This window comes from Astyanax mexicanus, chromosome 3 (genome assembly GCF_023375975.1).
Source record: "Astyanax mexicanus isolate ESR-SI-001 chromosome 3, AstMex3_surface, whole genome shotgun sequence".
NCBI classification, from domain to species: Eukaryota; Metazoa; Chordata; class Actinopteri; order Characiformes; family Acestrorhamphidae; genus Astyanax; species Astyanax mexicanus.
Genome location: NC_064410.1, coordinates 12,998,807 through 13,015,830, shown reverse-complemented (window position 1 = coordinate 13,015,830; position 17,024 = coordinate 12,998,807). Strand labels below are relative to the sequence as shown.

At 41.4% G+C, this 17,024-nt stretch overlaps 1 protein-coding gene across 3 annotated transcripts in view; it reads right to left on the bottom strand.

Annotated features, from left to right (window-relative positions):
• Window positions 1-17,024, bottom strand: part of LOC103035315 (protein shisa-8) — a 119,231-nt gene that overhangs the window by 15,098 nt on the left and 87,109 nt on the right. For 2 of the 3 annotated variants that reach the window (XM_022682925.2, XM_022682924.2), the window contains one exon: window positions 9,129-9,248. In XM_022682925.2, coding sequence (XP_022538646.2) covers window positions 9,129-9,248 — 120 coding nt within the window. The remainder of the gene's footprint in view (window positions 1-9,128; window positions 9,249-17,024) is intronic. The other variant, XM_022682928.2, reaches the window with a different exon arrangement.

Sequence of the window (17,024 nt, the reverse complement as noted above, 5' to 3'; positions counted from 1 at the left end):
TAGGAATTTTTATTTTTCCAAAACTTATCCAGGCCTGGAAATTGCTACTTTCAAATTCCATGACTTTTCCAGGTTTTCCACGACTGTAGGAACCCTGTGACAAATCTCACATTTCTATCTTTAACCTTCTCATCACCCACACAACAACACTTAACTCCACCCCTTTCACTCCTCCCCAAATCACTCCTGCCCCTTTCAATCTAATTCTCAATGCCCTCCGTTCACTCCTCCCCCTTTCACTTCTCCTCCTTTAAATTCCGGTCCTTTCATTCTCTACCTTTCATGTTTCCTTTTTCAATACCCCTCCTTTCACTCCCCACTTTTGATTCTCCACCTTTCACTTTTCTTTTTTCAAGCCTCCATCCTTCAGTCTTCCACTTTCACTCACCTTTTATTCTTTACCTTTCCCTTTTCCTGATTTAAACCTTTCACATATAATCTTTCTTTCACCCCGTTCCATTTTCCACCTTTCATGCTTCCTTTTTCAGTTTACCCCTTCACTCCTTTCCCTTTTACTCCTCCCAATATTTTTTTATTTTCACTTTTCCTTTCTTTCCTTCTCTTTTACCCCTTAATTTTTCTTTCTCCACGTTTTCTTCTTCTTCTCTTTTCACCTCTCCCCATTTCATTCTTTACATTTCATTCTTCTTTTTTTGTTCTTTCTCCTTTCACTTCATCTTTAACCCCTCTCCATTTCATTCTTCTTTTTTTAATCTTTCTCCTTTCACTTCATCTTTAACCTTCACTGTTGAGCCTTCTGGAGGTGTCGTGGGCCTAATTCAGCGAAACACTGACGAAGGAAGGTGCCTGCCTGATGACCCCTGAGAAGAGCTTGCACTGAAGTTTGTGTTAGAGTTTGGATGAAGGGGATTGGTGTGGTCCTGCTCTTGTAATAATTTGTCTCATGAGTTTTTGTAGACGTCTGAGTACTTGGCAGTTGAGGCACGGACCATGAACATAGTTCGCTATGCTTCTGGATTCTTGTCGAGCCAGTATCAGATGGTAGTGGTTGCTGTGTTCTGCTCAAGCAACTTATAATGTGATTTATTGTGTGTGATTGTGCTTAGGTAAGTGTGTTGTTGCCATAGTTAAAGGAAGTGAGCTTAGATTAAGGAGGTATTCTGTTTGTTCATAGGTTATTTTTTGGTAGGTCTGTTACTTGGCAGTTGAGGCAATGGACCATGAACATAGTGTTAGGCTGTGCTTCTGGATTCTTGTCGAGCCAGTATCAGATTGTGGTGGTTTTGCTATTGTTGTTAGTTGAGTGAGTAGTAGATCCTGGCTGAGCCCTATGCATAACCCCAGCTGTTAGGTGCAGGATTTGTCAATTTCCTGTATTATATTACTTGATATCTAGTTAAGCTAGTGACTGCTGTGAAGAGAACAGTTGACAACAGAGGAAAGACCCTGTGACAGCATGGAAAGACAGCTGACAAGAGGGAATAGACCCTAACGGTGCTGCCATGGGCTGGCAATCCATGGTAGCAGCCACCATGGTTAACCATGTGTGTGCAACCAAGCAAGCTACATTGAAAAAGAAAAAAGCAATACCCCAGGAGTCAGCGAGAGCAGGGGTGGAAGATGACTCACAGGCGGATAACATGGTTACGGACTCTGGAACGGACATGACTACGAGAAGTGGGTTAAGCATAGAGGCAGGTGGGATGGTAAGTGGAAAGGAGTTGCTGACCTGTGTGTGTGGGTGGAGCAAGGTCACATCAGTGAGAGGGCTGAGGATACACCAAGGAAAGATGAGGTGCTTGAGTGAAGGAGTGCAGGGGCCCCGCATTGAACAATACTTTGAACAGAATTGTTTGAGTCAGTCGGCTGAAGTCCAGCGGCAGGTTACATGCCACAGTCCGCAGGATATCAATACCTTTGATACTAGGGAGGCTAACTTAAGCACAGAAGGAGTGGAGGATGAAGGAGGTGTTGATAGGTCAAAGGCTAAGGGAAAGCAGATGGGTAGGGAGAAAGGAATCGGTCAAAGATCCAAAGTTAAATGGCCAGGCACAGGAGACAAGATGGCATGGAGGAGTATTAATGATGATTTGAAAGGTATGTTTGAGGGTTTGAAGGGAACAGCAGAGAGTAAATTGAACAGGCTAGGTAAAGTCATTTATGATTATGGAATGGCAAGATTTGGTGTTGTGCAGAGGAACGTAAAGTGTCAAGATGTAGTTAAATCAAGGCGGCAGGTAGAAATAGAAAAACTGGTTAAGGAATCAAGGTTACTCAGAAAGAAGTGGAAGAAGGGTAATGAGGCAGAAAGAGAGGGCATTGAGTTATTGCAGGAGGAGTTGAGAAGTAAGTTGGTAAAATTGCGGAGAGCAGAGGCTATGAGGAAAAGGAGGAAGAAGAAGGAGCGTGCTAGGATAGAGTTCTTTAGAGATCCATTTAGGTTTGTTAAGAGTCTGTTTAGTAAGGAGAAATCAGGAAATCTAAAGGTCGGAAAGAGGGAGTTGGAGGAGCACTTTAAGAGTGTTTACACAGAGAAGGAAAGGTCTAGCGACCTGGACCTACCAGCAGACATGCCGCCGTTAGGTGATATAGAGTGGAAAATGGATGTTAACCCCCCTAGGTGGAGTGAGGTTCAGGAGGTGGTGAAGGCTGCAAAGGCAGGTTCTGCCCCAGGGCCAAACGGGGTTCCATATAGATTATATAAAAGTGCACCAGATGTTTTGAAGTTTCTATGGAAACTAATGGCTATAGTGTGGAAGAAGGGGATTATTCCAAAGGAGTGGCGCAGAGCAGGTGTTGTTCTTATCCCAAAAGAAAAGGATTCTGTGGCTATTGATCAGTTCCGTCCCATAAGCTTGTTGAATGTGGAGGGTAAGATCTTCTTTAGTGTGGTTGCACGTAGACTAGCAACGTACCTGAAAAGAAATAATTTAATTGATACGTCTGTACAAAAGGCAGGAATTGCAGGTTTTTCTGGTTGCATAGAGCATAATAGTATGATTTGGCATCAGATTCAAACAGCAAGAGCCGAGAAAAAGGATCTACATGTGGTGTTTTTAGATCTGGCTAATGCTTTTGGTTCGGTACCGCATGCATTGTTGTGGAAGGCATTCAATTTTTTTAGGGTTCCAGAAGAGATTTCAAGGTTAGTTAAAGCCTATTTTGAAGACATACAGTTTTGCTTTAGTGTAGGGGAGTGTGTCACATCTTGGCAACGACTGGAAATAGGTATAATGGCAGGTTGTACAATTTCACCGCTAGCGTTTACGATGGCAATGGAGTTGATTATTAGGGCTTCTAAGTGGGTCGTAGGCGGGGAGAGGCTGCATGATGGCACCCGGCTCCCACCAGTTAGGGCGTTTATGGACGATATGACAACATTAACGACCACGGTGCCATGTACCCGGCGACTGCTAGGGAAGTTAAATGATAATCTTAGGCTGGCTAGGATGAAAGTTAAACCGAGCAAGTCTAGGAGTGTATCAATCGTTAAAGGGAAATTGATACAAGAAAGGTTTATGATGGAGGGAGAAGTCATACCATCTATATTGGAAAAGCCAGTTAAGAGTTTAGGTAGGTGGTATACTGCAGCACTGAATGATAAAGAGCAGGTGGAAGGGTTGAGGACAGAAATGGTGGAGGCCATTAATAGAATTGATAAGTCTTTTCTGCCAGGTAAATTAAAATTGTGGTGTCTGCAGTTTGGTTTGTTGCCTCGTCTAAGGTGGCCACTTACAGTTTATGATATTCCGATTTCTGAGGTTGAGAGGTTAGAAAGGGTTATGAGCAAGGCTATAAGGACATGGTTGGGGGTGCCGCGTTGCCTTAGTAGTGTGGCGTGGTGTGGGAGAGGGATGCTGGAACTGCCATTGACGAGCTTGGTTGAGGAGTTCAAATGTGCTAAGGTAGGACGTGAAATGCAGTTGTTAGGGTCAAAAGACGGGCTGGTTAAAGCAACAGCACCAGTGACTAGGTCTGGGAGGAAGTGGAATGCTCGAGAAGCTACTCAAGCCGCAAGGAGGGCACTGGAGCACAGGGATGTTGTGGGGCAGGTGCAAAATGGGAGGGCAGGATTAGGTTTAGGTGATTCTTGGAAAGCATTCGGCAAGGCCACATCACCTGAGAAAAGGCGTATGGTTACAGGGTTTATTCGTGAGCAGGAGGAGGAAGCAAGGAGGGCAAAAGCAGCAGGGCAGAGTAAACAGGGGCAGTGGATGAGATGGGAAAGTGTAGAGAAGCGGAGAATCACCTGGCGAGAGTTATGGGGATTGGATACAGGCCGTATAAAGTTTCTTTTGGGAGCTACATATGATGTTCTGCCAACGCCACAAAACCTTGCTCAGTGGGTGGGTGAGGATCCAAGTTGTAAGCTATGTGCAGGAAGTGGCACGCTGAAGCACATTTTGTCGGCATGTAAGGTGAGTCTATCCCAGGGGCGCTACACATGGAGGCATAATCAGGTACTTAGATCTCTTGCAGGTGCACTTGATAAGAAACGGTTAGAAGTTAATAACATGCCCGTGGTAGGTTGCAGTAGGGTAATCACGTTTGTGCGTGAGGGGCAGCATAGTGGAGAAACAGCACAGTGCTTGAAAACTGCTGGTAAGTGGGCCAATGCACGAGATTGGAAGTTATTAGTGGATGTAGGTAGTAAACTGCAGATCCCAGAGTGCATACTGGTTACAACCTTGAGGCCGGATGTAGTGTTGTACTCTGAAAGTAAGCGGATAGTGTATTTTATAGAGCTGACTGTTCCGTTTGAAGACGAGGTAGATGGAGCTTATGAAAGGAAAAGGCTGAAGTATACAGACTTGGTGGCTGAGGTGAGAGAGCGTGGGTGGCAAGCGTATATTAGACCGGTAGAGGTAGGTACTAGAGGCTTTGTTGCGAAGTCTGCCACAAGACTGCTGTCTGAATTCGGAATTAGAGGTCGTGTGCTAAGGACTGTAGTGAAGGAGTTGTCAGATGTAGCTGAAAGATCTAGTCAGTGGTTGTGGTTCAGAAGGGCTGAGGCTGTGTGGGGAAGGGAGTGAGTTTGTGCTTCTACAGCAAGCTTGGAGGGCGGTGGGTCTGGGACGCCAGACTTCACTGTTGAGCCTTCTGGAGGTGTCATGGGCCTAATTCAGCGAAACACTGACGAAGGAAGGTGCCTACCTGATGACCCCTGAGAAGAGCTTGCACTGAAGTTTGTGTTGGAGTTGTTAGATGTAGCTGAAAGATCTAGTCAGTGGTTGTGGTTCAGAAGGGCTGAGGCTGTGTGGGGAAGGGAGTGAGTTTGTGCTTCTACAGCAAGCTTGGAGGGGGGTGGGTCTGGGACGCCAGACTTCACTGTTGAGCCTTCTGGAGGTGTCGTGGGCCTAATTCAGCGAAACACTGACGAAGGAAGGTGCCTGCCTGATGACCCCTGAGAAGAGCTTGCACTGAAGTTTGTGTTAGAGTTTGGATGAAGGGGATTGGTGTGGTCCTGCTCTTGTAATAATTTGTCTCATGAGTTTTTGTAGACGTCTGAGTACTTGGCAGTTGAGGCACGGACCATGAACATAGTTCGCTATGCTTCTGGATTCTTGTCGAGCCAGTATCAGATGGTAGTGGTTGCTGTGTTCTGCTCAAGCAACTTATAATGTGATTTATTGTGTGTGATTGTGCTTAGGTAAGTGTGTTGTTGCCATAGTTAAAGGAAGTGAGCTTAGATTAAGGAGGTATTCTGTTTGTTCATAGGTTATTTTTTGGTAGGTCTGTTACTTGGCAGTTGAGGCAATGGACCATGAACATAGTGTTAGGCTGTGCTTCTGGATTCTTGTCGAGCCAGTATCAGATTGTGGTGGTTTTGCTATTGTTGTTAGTTGAGTGAGTAGTAGATCCTGGCTGAGCCCTATGCATAACCCCAGCTGTTAGGTGCAGGATTTGTCAATTTCCTGTATTATATTACTTAATTACTAACCCCTCCCCATTTCATTCTTCTTTTTTTAATCTTTCTCCTTTCACTTCATCTTTAACCCCTCCCCATTTCATTCTTCTTTTTTTCATCTTTTTCCTTTCACTTCATCTTTCACCCCTCCTCATTTCATTCTTCTTTTATTAATATTTCTTCTTTCACTTCATCTTTCACCCCTCCCCATTTCATTGTTTACATTTTACTCTTCTTTTTTTCATATTTCTCATTTCACTTCATCTTTACCCCTCCCCATTTCATTCTTCTTTTTTTCATATTTCTCCTTTCACTTCATCTTTACCCCTCCCCATTTCATTCTTCTTTTTTTCATATTTCTCATTTCACTTCATCTTTAACTCCTCCCCATTTCATTCTTCTTTTTTTAATCTTTCTCCTTTCACTTCATTTTCACTCCTCCTCATTTCATTCTTCTTTTTTATTCTTTCTTCTTTCACTTCATCTTTCACCCCTCCCCATTTCATTGTTTACATTTTACTCTTCTTTTTTTCATCTTTTTCCTTTCACACATTTTCACCCTTCCTCTTTCACTCCTCCCTATTTCAATCTTTCCACTTTCACGTCTGCTGTATTCAATTCACTCCATTCAGTTCCATTCTTCTTCACATCTTTCATTTGTCACTTTATCATCAAACCTCCCCTTTCCTCCTAGCCCTTTACTTTCTCCTCCATTCACGCCTTTGTGTTCACTCCTTCCTTACACCTCTTCTTTTTTTACTCCTTCCCTTTTCACTCCTCCTTTTTGATTACTCCTCCTTTCACTTCTCTTCATTGACTCATTTGTTTGATCTTTCTGTCCTTTTGGTGACTTTGTGCACACAGTTAGAGACAGGCTGGTTCCAGGTGACAGAATGTGTGTATATGTGTGTGTGTGTGTGTGTGTGTGTGTGTGTGTGTGATCAGTGTGTAAGTGCTTACATATGATTTTTCTCCTCTCTCCAGTCTGAACACCTGTTCATGTATTCCACTTTCAGCTTCTTATTGTCTGTTTGACTTTGAGAGAGAGAGAGAGAGTGTGTGTGTGTTTTATGTTAATGAGCATATGGTGTGAAGTTCAAAAGAGCATAAATTAAGCTGAAGCTACAGACATACATGTGGAGTGCGTGTAGGGGGGTGGGGGTGGTGGGCTGTTGTCATTGTTGCATTTGCCAACCATCTGCATGTGCCAAACCACCAGCAACCTAACACACATATACACACACACACAGGTCACTGGGGTCATGACCAAGATATGCATATGTGTGTAAGTTTGTGAAAGGGAAAGAGATGAAACTGGTTGTGAGTAACGCAGCTTATGGCAAATTGGCTTTTTTTCTCACTGACACACACACACACACACACACACACACACACACACATACACACACACACACACACAAACATATACATATGTGTATGTGTGTATATCTGTCATGCTGTGTCTTCTAATCTGGGGGGGGGGGTTATCAGTGTAGAGAGACATTTGCATTGTTAAGCAGAGACCCACAGTGAGGTGACCTTCAGGAGCACACACACACACACACACACACACACAGATGCATGTGTGAACACACACACACACATACACACATGCATGTGTGAACACACACACATACATACACACGCTCATTTACATTTTTGCACACTGCTGCACATTTGACAGCTGTTTATAAACACTCCCTCACCACAGAGAGACAGTGTGTATGTTTGTGTTTGTGTGTGTTTGTTTGTGTGTGTGTGTGTGTGTGTGTGAGTGTGGTCACTGGAGCAGAGTAAATGTGTAAGAGGCTGGTTGAAGAGGTCTACTCCACATTTCACACACAGCTGCTCAGAGAGCTGAGATCACCCCACGCTTCTCACTGAGGGTCTGAGGACCACCGAGGATAACAATCAGATCCTCCAAAGCATCACTCAGATAATCAACCTAACCTACACAGTAATGCCAGATTCCAGACCAGTTGCAGGTGCCTGGCAAATATATGGCATGCTTAATATCTGACCCAGTCGGTGACTGGGAGTCATAAGCAGTGGCTACATACTGCCAATGTTCATCAAGCTACAGCATGCACTATATGTCAAAATGTTAGATCATTAATTTATAGCTATCTAGTCAACTTCATTTCACTGATTAAAATACATCTATTCCTGCATTTCAGGCCTGTAACACATTCCAAAAAAAGCGTTCACCTTGTGATGTTGCCGTTTCTTCTCACAAGATATTCTGGCACCGAGAAAATCGAGCACTGAAGTGTTTCTGGTGTTATATTTCCTCCATTCTCCCTGCAAACACATCTTAAGATGTGCAACAGTACAAAATAAGTATTGTCATCTTCATATTTTTTGGTGTCAAAATTTTCTTGTGTTTGGCATTGACCATGGTGACCGTAGGGTCATGTGATTTCAGCAGTAGTACAGCAGGGAGTTACTGAGAGGATGGAGTGGACAAAGTGATGGAGGTGATGGAGTAATAAAGGTGTTGGAGTTGCTGGACGTGGAGTGAAAGAGGTGATGGAGATGACGGGGTGATGGAGGAGATGGAGCAGTGATAGAGGTGGAGTGCTGGAGTAATGGTGGGGATAGAGTGATATAGAGATATGGAGTTGGAGTGATGTGGAGTGATAGAGGAGGTGATGATGGAGTAATAGAGGTGATAGACTGGTGAACAGTACAAAGTTATCATTGTCATCTTCACATTTTTTGGGTGGCAAAATTCTCTGCACTGCGGGCATACCAGGCGGAAGCTAGGCCCTGGAACCTGAAGACCCTCTGTTCTACAGAGTAGATCTCTCCCCTTCATCACAGAGATCTACACCCCATGCTGCACCTGAAAAGCCACCAGCATTGTGGACGACCCCACCCATCCCTCACACGGACTCTTCGCTCTGATGCCGTCCGGCAGAAGATACAGGAGCATCCGAGCCTCCACTACTAGACTCTGCAACAGTCTTTATATATATATATATATATATATATATATATATATATATATATATATATATAGACTTATAATTGTTACAAGTTTGCACTTTATGTTGTTTATTGCTTGTTGTTCCATGTTGCAGGAATGTAATTCCACTACTCTGTGTACCTGTACTCAGATGTAATGACAATAAAAGCCTCTTGACTCTTGACTTGACTTGACACTAAACCAGGCAGAGCTTATGAATGTACAGCCGTTTGTGAGCTCTTTTAAAAACTTGGCATGTGAAATGTGTGTGTGTGTGTGTGTGTGTCTTACCCTGGACTTTGAGAGATGAGTACTTGTTGAATCCGACTCCCAGGTTATTGTGGGGGTGAGAGAGAGTCATAGCAGGTCCGAGAGAAGGGAGAGCGGCGTTGTTCAGGTGATTATGATCTACTGAGAGACAGAGAGAGAGAGGAACAGAGAGATAGGTATGGTTAGTCAGGTTTAGTTAATAGTAGTTATTTGTTTTTTGCCGTGGTTCAGAGTTCATGGGGATTGTTACAGCAGGTAGGTGTGCACTGGTGTATTAGTGTGTGTGTGTGTGTGTGTTTTATTCACTAATGAACAACTAAATCCAAGAGTTTTAAAAAATACATTCACACTACAAGCTTGCTACAACATTGCTGTGAGCAGGATTTGATTGCATTCAGCCTCACGGGAGCATTAGTGAGGTCAGGTAAATGTGTTGGATGGAGCTTCATCATCACCTAATGATTGTGGGCATTATACCCCTCTAGCCAACGTTTGGCACTGACCATGGTGAACCTAGGGTTTTGTGATTACAGCAGTGATGGAGTAACTGAGGTGATGGACTGATGGAGGTGATAGAGTTGACAGAGTGATGGAGGCGAAAGAGTGATAGAGGTGATGGAGTAATAAAGGTGATGGAGTAATAGAGGTGATGGAGTGGATGGAGTGATGGAGGTGATGAAGTAATAGAGGTGATGGAGTTGACAGAGTGATGGAGGCTATGGAGATATAGAGGTGATGGAATTGACAGAATGATAGAGGTGATGGAGTAATAAAGGGGATGGAGTAATAAAGGTGATGGAGTAATAGAGGTGATGGAATTGACAGAGTGATGGAAGTTATGGAGTAATAGAGGTGATGGAGTTGACGGAGTGATGGATGTTATGGAGTAATAGAGATGATGGTGTTATAGAGATGATGAAGTACACAGAGTGATAGAGGTAATGGTGTAATGGGGTGATGGAGTAACTGAGGTGATAGAGTTGACGGAGTGATAGAGGTGATGGAGTTGATGGAGGTGGGGTGATAGAGGGGATGGAAATAACGGGGAGATGGTGGATATGGAGTGATGTAATGGTGGTGATGGAGGTGGTTTGATGGAGGTGATGAGGTGATAGAGGTGGAGTGATAGAGCTCAGGTAGGTAATGAAAATGACAGTGATGATTTTCATGGAGTGCTGGAGGTGGTGTGATGGAGTTGATGGAGTGATAGGGGTGAATAGATTTAAGTGTCATATGAGCCACACAACAGATGGCACAATACACATTTTGTATGTGTGTGTGTGTGGGTGTGTGTGATGTCAGGTGTGCTAATCTCTACTGTATGTTCCCTCCTAACTAATACGCTTAGTACACCAGAGAGAGAGAGAGAGAGAGAGAGAGAGAGAGAGAGAAAATAAACGAGAGACCAAAATTCCAAAAAATCATGACGATGGACAGTGCTCATTCTTTGTCTCTCAGTTCAGTGATGCTGCACTTTTCAAAGTCTTTTAACTGAGCAAAAAAAAAGATATCATAGAGACATGTCTAGCAGTGAATGATCTCTCACCAAGAGGTACACTACCCAAATGTAGTCTTCTTATAGAGCAGCAGGACAGCATTTTTACCCTGTTGTTGTGAGACCCAGGGTCTAATCATTCCACACCTGTAATGATATATATCTGCCTGATATACAGCATCATACTGAATAATGCAGCAATCCAGGTGCATCACTTTTTTATCTCTAGCTGATTATTATGATTATAATTTCTACTATTTATTTTGTCATTGTTTCATTTCTCCACATTCATTTTTGGCAATAAAGTAATTGAAACAGGTACACCAATAAAAAGCCAACCTGAAAAATGAACTGACTGAGATGAAGAGAGAGAGAGAGAGAGAGAGAGAGAGAGAGAGAGAGAGAGATAGAGGGAGAGTGAAAGAAAGTGAGAGAGAGCTACAGAGATGACACACATATAGCATCATCATTGTTTGACTGACATTGAGACTTAATTGTCCGTCAGTGTGTCTAATGGATTACATAAAGAACATGCACTGCACACACACACACACACACACACACAGCATTGCTCATCTTCTTGTCGCAGTGATGTGCTTGTGCTGGATCACAGCCAGATAACTTTCCATCAATTGAATTACAGGACACCCTGCCTACTCCTTTCTCTCTCTCTCTCTCTCTCTCTCTCTCTCTCTCTCTCTCTCTCTCTCTCTCTCTCTATCTCAATCACTCTCTCTCTCTCGTGCTTTTAGTGAGACAATGACAGAAAAAACAAACCAAGACTGTTTAAGAAACCGTCCACGTGTATCTGTTTTTTCCCTCTTTCCGTGTATTAAAGTATTTCTATAACCCTCCTGCTGTTACATTCAAATCTTTTATCCTTGCAGTCAATTTGACTCCAGCAACTTTAACCTCCAGAAAATTATTATATAATATTTACAATTGTTACCCAATTTTGTGACATGCTACATTTGTTTGTTGACTACTTAAATAACCTTTAACCCTTGTGTGGTGTTCATATTTTTGTTACTCGTTTACTTTGTTACTTGTATTTAATTCAGCAAAATTAAGCAATTTTACATTAAAATGCTTTACACATGCTTGCTTCACCTAAATTGCAAGCAATATAAACAGCTTACATGGTTAATATTTGCCCTTTACCTTTCTTATGTTTCATTTCTTTCAAAAAGTGCTACTCTTTTTTTATTAGTTTTTTAATAAAATGTAAAAGAAAATTAATTAAAGTCAAGATATGAGTAGAAAATTTGTTTAGTTTCAAATTTACAAATGAAGCAATGTTTATTAACCCTTGGCCAAACATACTGTATGTAATATAAATGTGTGTGTGTGTGTGTGGGGGGGGGGGGGTGTACAGTGTGTGTTTATCGAAAATGTGTTTTGATATATGTTTTTCACAAAAAATGAGCCAATGAGTTTGAGCTGGAAAAAATATTTTTTTACTATCATTTAATGAAAAATGAAAATGGGTCCCACAGACCCGAACACCACACAAGGGTTAAACACTCCTACCTATAGCTGCTCTGGACTGAACACTGAACACAAACTTATTTCACTTAAGATACCATTTCTTCATCTCTCAGCTTGTCCAGAAATGCATGTAAAAGGTAGGGAGTTCTTGAAAAATAATGCTTAAAACTCCCTAAGAATTTAAGAAAGAACTATTGAATAGAACAGAAGACTCAAACCCTGTCAAAAAGAATATTTTTGGTGTAAATTTTTGTTTTGTTTTATTTTTTCCTTTTTATTTTTTTGCTTAGGCCAAGTTACTCATTACAACCCGAAAGTAACTTGCAAATAAAAAAACTACATTTTATATTGTTTCCTCGATGTTCTCTTAATCCACGGGCTACACAACATTACTTTCAATTAAAAATGGTGGCCACGTTACTGAACACCCCCACATAGTGTGAGCAGAGTGTGTTATGTTTTTTTAGGTTTTGTTAACTGGTGTGGTATAAGCCTCCATTATCTTGTATCTCCAGCAGGGAACAGAGTGAAGATGAGATTTTTTTGCTGAGCACTTTAAGAGTGGTGCTTTGCATCACTGTAACCGAGTGTCCTTGGTAAAGTGATGAGTGGAATGACCTCTCCTGGTGCATAAATCACCCGTCGTCGTGGCGGAGCAGTGTGTGTGAACACACAGTCACACTCAATCAGTGTAATGTTTAATTAAGTAAATGACCCGCAGCTGCTGACGGGTGCTGGAGAAGATTCTAGCCTGAAGCACAGAGTCCAAAACCCGGACATCTGTCAGCCTCCAAAGAAACCAAACCGTCTCTGACACTGACCTCCCACATAGCAACTGGGTCACGCCCCAGTTCTTCCCACTATTACACTTTTACCCAGTGCACACACAGCGCCATGGAATGATGGGGATGAGTTATTGAGTTGGAGCAACAGTGTAGTCTGTTGTTCTAACTCATACTTCTCCTTCCACGACTTTTGGGACAGTTTTGGACCAAAATTAAATGCCATCAAATCATCTCATCATCTTTAAACACATAGGTGCAGAACCAATCCTGATTCAGTCACTCCTATTTTACATGTCTCTCTCCTTTTCTCTTTCTCTCTCTATCTCTCTCTTTTTCTCGTACTGTATCTCACTTCCTCACTTTCCTAATACCTCTCTAACACTCACTCCTTACTCTCTCTCTTTCTATCTCTTCCTCTCTCACTCACTTCCTCTCAATCCCTCTCTCTCTTACTGTCTCCCACTTCCTCACTTTCCCTATTTCTCTCTCATACTTTCCTTAACTTACTCTCTCTCTCACTCCTTACTCTCTTTCTTTCTATCTCTTCCTCTCTCACTCACTTCCTTTCACTCCCTCTCTCTCTCTTACTGTCTCCCACCGCCTCACTTTCTCTATTTCTCTCTCATACTCTCCTTAACGTACTCTCTCTAACGTCTCTCTCTCTCTCTCTCTCTCTCTCTCTCTCTCTGTCACTCCTTACTCTCTCTTTCTATCTCTTTTTCTCTCACTCACTTCCTCTCTCTCTCTTCCTCACTCTGTTTCTTTCTTTCTTTTACTTGTGAAACATTGGAAAGTACAGAATTATTGACAAAGAGTGGTATAAATGCACTCTATAGAATTAGCATTGTCTGTAGAATGGTATGTCTGAAGCTTAGTCATAGTTGGAGAGTATACGTATGTCCAAAGCTGTTATAGAACATGAGAACATAAGGTTATAGAGATTTAGATTGAGGACAAACTTGTTTATTGTAATAATCCCAGAATTGCTCATAGATTTCATGTCAGTCGAGTTGATAGAATATTCATAGTCACCACTTTAGGCATAAATTTTATAATCTGTATCACACTGGTATACTTCCATATATCAATTGTGACTGGTTTAGATATAATCCATTTCTTTTCATTCAGAATACTTCACATACTGACTATATTAGAAGTGGGACAAAATATTGGTATTGAGATATGCCAATCATTTCGATTGCGATATATTATCGACATATGGCATCAAATCTAGATATTTCTATTGAAACATAGGTGCTCTAAACTCTCTAAGACCACCCCCCGATTAGACTTACTAAGGTTACTGCTTCATTACTCAAATGAATAGGGTTAACCTGTGGTAAAGAACTTAGTTGTGCAAATTCCTCAAATTTGCTTATTTAAGAGTGTTTTATACTTTTCAGAAACACAGATGGACGGGGTTTAAACACAACACCAAATGAACTACTGTCTGCCACTAATCTTTACACCTAAACTAATAATTGATAATCAATAGGGCTGCAACTAATGACTATTTTTGTAGTCGACTAATCTGTCGCTTATTTGTTTGATTAGTCAATTAGTAACAATTCTTTTTTTTATCATGCCCTCCATTTGTACTTCCTACTGGTGGGGACAGCAAAATTATTAGGCCACAATTTCAATTTTGCAGTACATTTTGACAGTTAGACGTAAATATATTACAAAGTATGTTATAAGAAACATTCTCACAGACTGGATGTTATTTTTTTTTTACTTTTTTTCCAAGAAGATACCTCCCTAAAATGACTGTTTGTCTAAGAAAATATATATTTTTTACATCTGTAGTTACTATAACATATAACTTAATTAATACAGTGGACATTTTACAGTGTCTTCCTTACGCTTAGCCAGCTAATGTTAGTGTAACTAAGGAAGAAGGTGTGAATTCTATTCAAACTCTCCTCAACAGCTCTCTACAGTAATATAGAAATCAGTGTTTAAACTGTACACATCTAGTAAAGACAGACTGTAGAGTTATTTTGTGGAGTTAAATGTGTTTATTTGTGTTTAATAGACTAAGTGCTGATATTACACTTTATGTGCCGCTCCCCCGCACTCTCTCTCCCGCTCTCTCAAGTCCCACCCACACTGAAACCTCATTGGCCAACTAAGCATTAGTAGAAGCCAATCAGGGTACTTAGGATTTGTTATCATCTTATTATGTGTTTGTCTTCCTCTCTTGCCTGTTTTGTCTGGCGCGTGCTCTCTCTTTCTCTTTCTCTCTCTCTCTCGTTCCATTACACATTATAGATGCATCAACAATGAAATTCCGTGTCGACAATTTATTATAATTGACATTGTCGATTACACTGACTAATCGCTGCAGCCCTACTAATCAATATTGTGTTTTTGGAAATAAATACAGTATTGTGATACTTTGATATGTCGATATTTTCTTGCACCACACTAGATGTGATATTATTGGCTCTGGTTTAATGTGGGTGGAATGGGGTGGGTGGAGCTTCACAGGCGCCGGTAGGGTTTAATGAGTTGGATGGAGTTATAATTATCACTAATTATACAATGTACTTGTGGTGATTTCTGTGGTGTTAAAGTGACTGTGATTCACAGCACTGAGTAAATGTAAATGTAGGCTGTGTGTGTGTGTGTGTGTGTGTGTGTGTGTGTGTGTGTGTGTGTGTGTGTGTGTGTGTGTGTGTGTGTGTGTGTGTGTGTGTGTAGATGTATTGCTGATATTAGAAAGTTTTCAGCAGTTTTTATTTCACTCTGGTTACATCATGCACACTTTCCTTCAGGATCAGTTTCTCTCTGTCTCTCACACACACACACACACACACACACACACACACACGCACACACACACACACACACACACACACACACACACACAGTCCCCAGAGACAGGTCGTGGAACAGTGGAAGTCACTCAGCATTGACCCACTTCTGCTGATTTTCTTTCTATGATTACAGTTTTTCCCAAATGTTTACACACAAAATGTGGAACTATGCACACAAATCCAAAAACATGAAGCTCATGTGTCGACATTGTGACTCCAAACTGCTAAACTCTAAACACAATTTTATATGTTCTCACTCAAATATCAATCTAAATCACAGCTTTGCAAATCGCTAAACACAAATTGCATCATTTAGAACACCTTGCTCACCTGAGAATCACTGACCTCCAAATACAAAACTCTAATTACCAAGAAGGTACTAAGAATTACTAAGAAGGTACAAGTTGCACCTGTTCAGACTTAATTAGCAGAACATTTCAATCATTTGTCAGAGTATAAAAGAGGCCTCACGTGACTGATACAGCCATACTATGTTGTCATCTGGGATAATGTAAGTTTCCACTGGGCAGCTCTGGTCAATGATTGGTTCTCTAAATCCACAGTTTGTTGTGCTGCACCTTCCACCATATTCCCCATTTCTCAATCCAATAGAGGAATTCAAACTCAGACCCCACGAGCGTGTGGCTCTACTTCATGTAATGGGGGAGGCATGTGATGACATCCACGCAGATGATTGCCAAAGATGGATTTGCCATGCAAGGCGTTTTTCCCCCGCTGTTTGGCGAGAGAGAATACTGCAGCTGATGTGGATGAGGTCTTCTTGCCTGACCGATATCAGGGGTCTGATGAACAGTGATCTGTTTCTTTGCATTTTGCAATAAATAAATTTATGTGTCCTCTTTGTATGTGAATTTTCCTTATCATGTTTCTCATTGTGAAAATAGGTGAAAATTACAGTTTTGGAACATATTGCATACAGTAAATATAGCTTACATTTGAGTAGTACTGTAAATGGGGGGGTCCTACACCACACCAAATAAATAAAAACAACAGAAAGACAACATATTTCCATGGACTTGTATGCATTTGAATTTGTACAGTGGCCTCATGAAGTCAAAAACACAACCAAATACTTCTGATAAAAGTGCTCTGAATTAAATGATTATTTGATGCTCTGTAAGAGATAAGCATAAAATAGCTGTGTGTGTTGTTTTGGTGGAAGGAATCAGTTTTGCCAGAGATTTGTGGCGTTTCAACAAAGGAGTTAATAATTTTCAGTTTGTGTTTAGAGTTTTGAGAAACTGAGCCAAGTTTTTAGAAATGCGTTTAAACATTTGGGAAAAACTGTAATATTATATTAAAAGTGGCA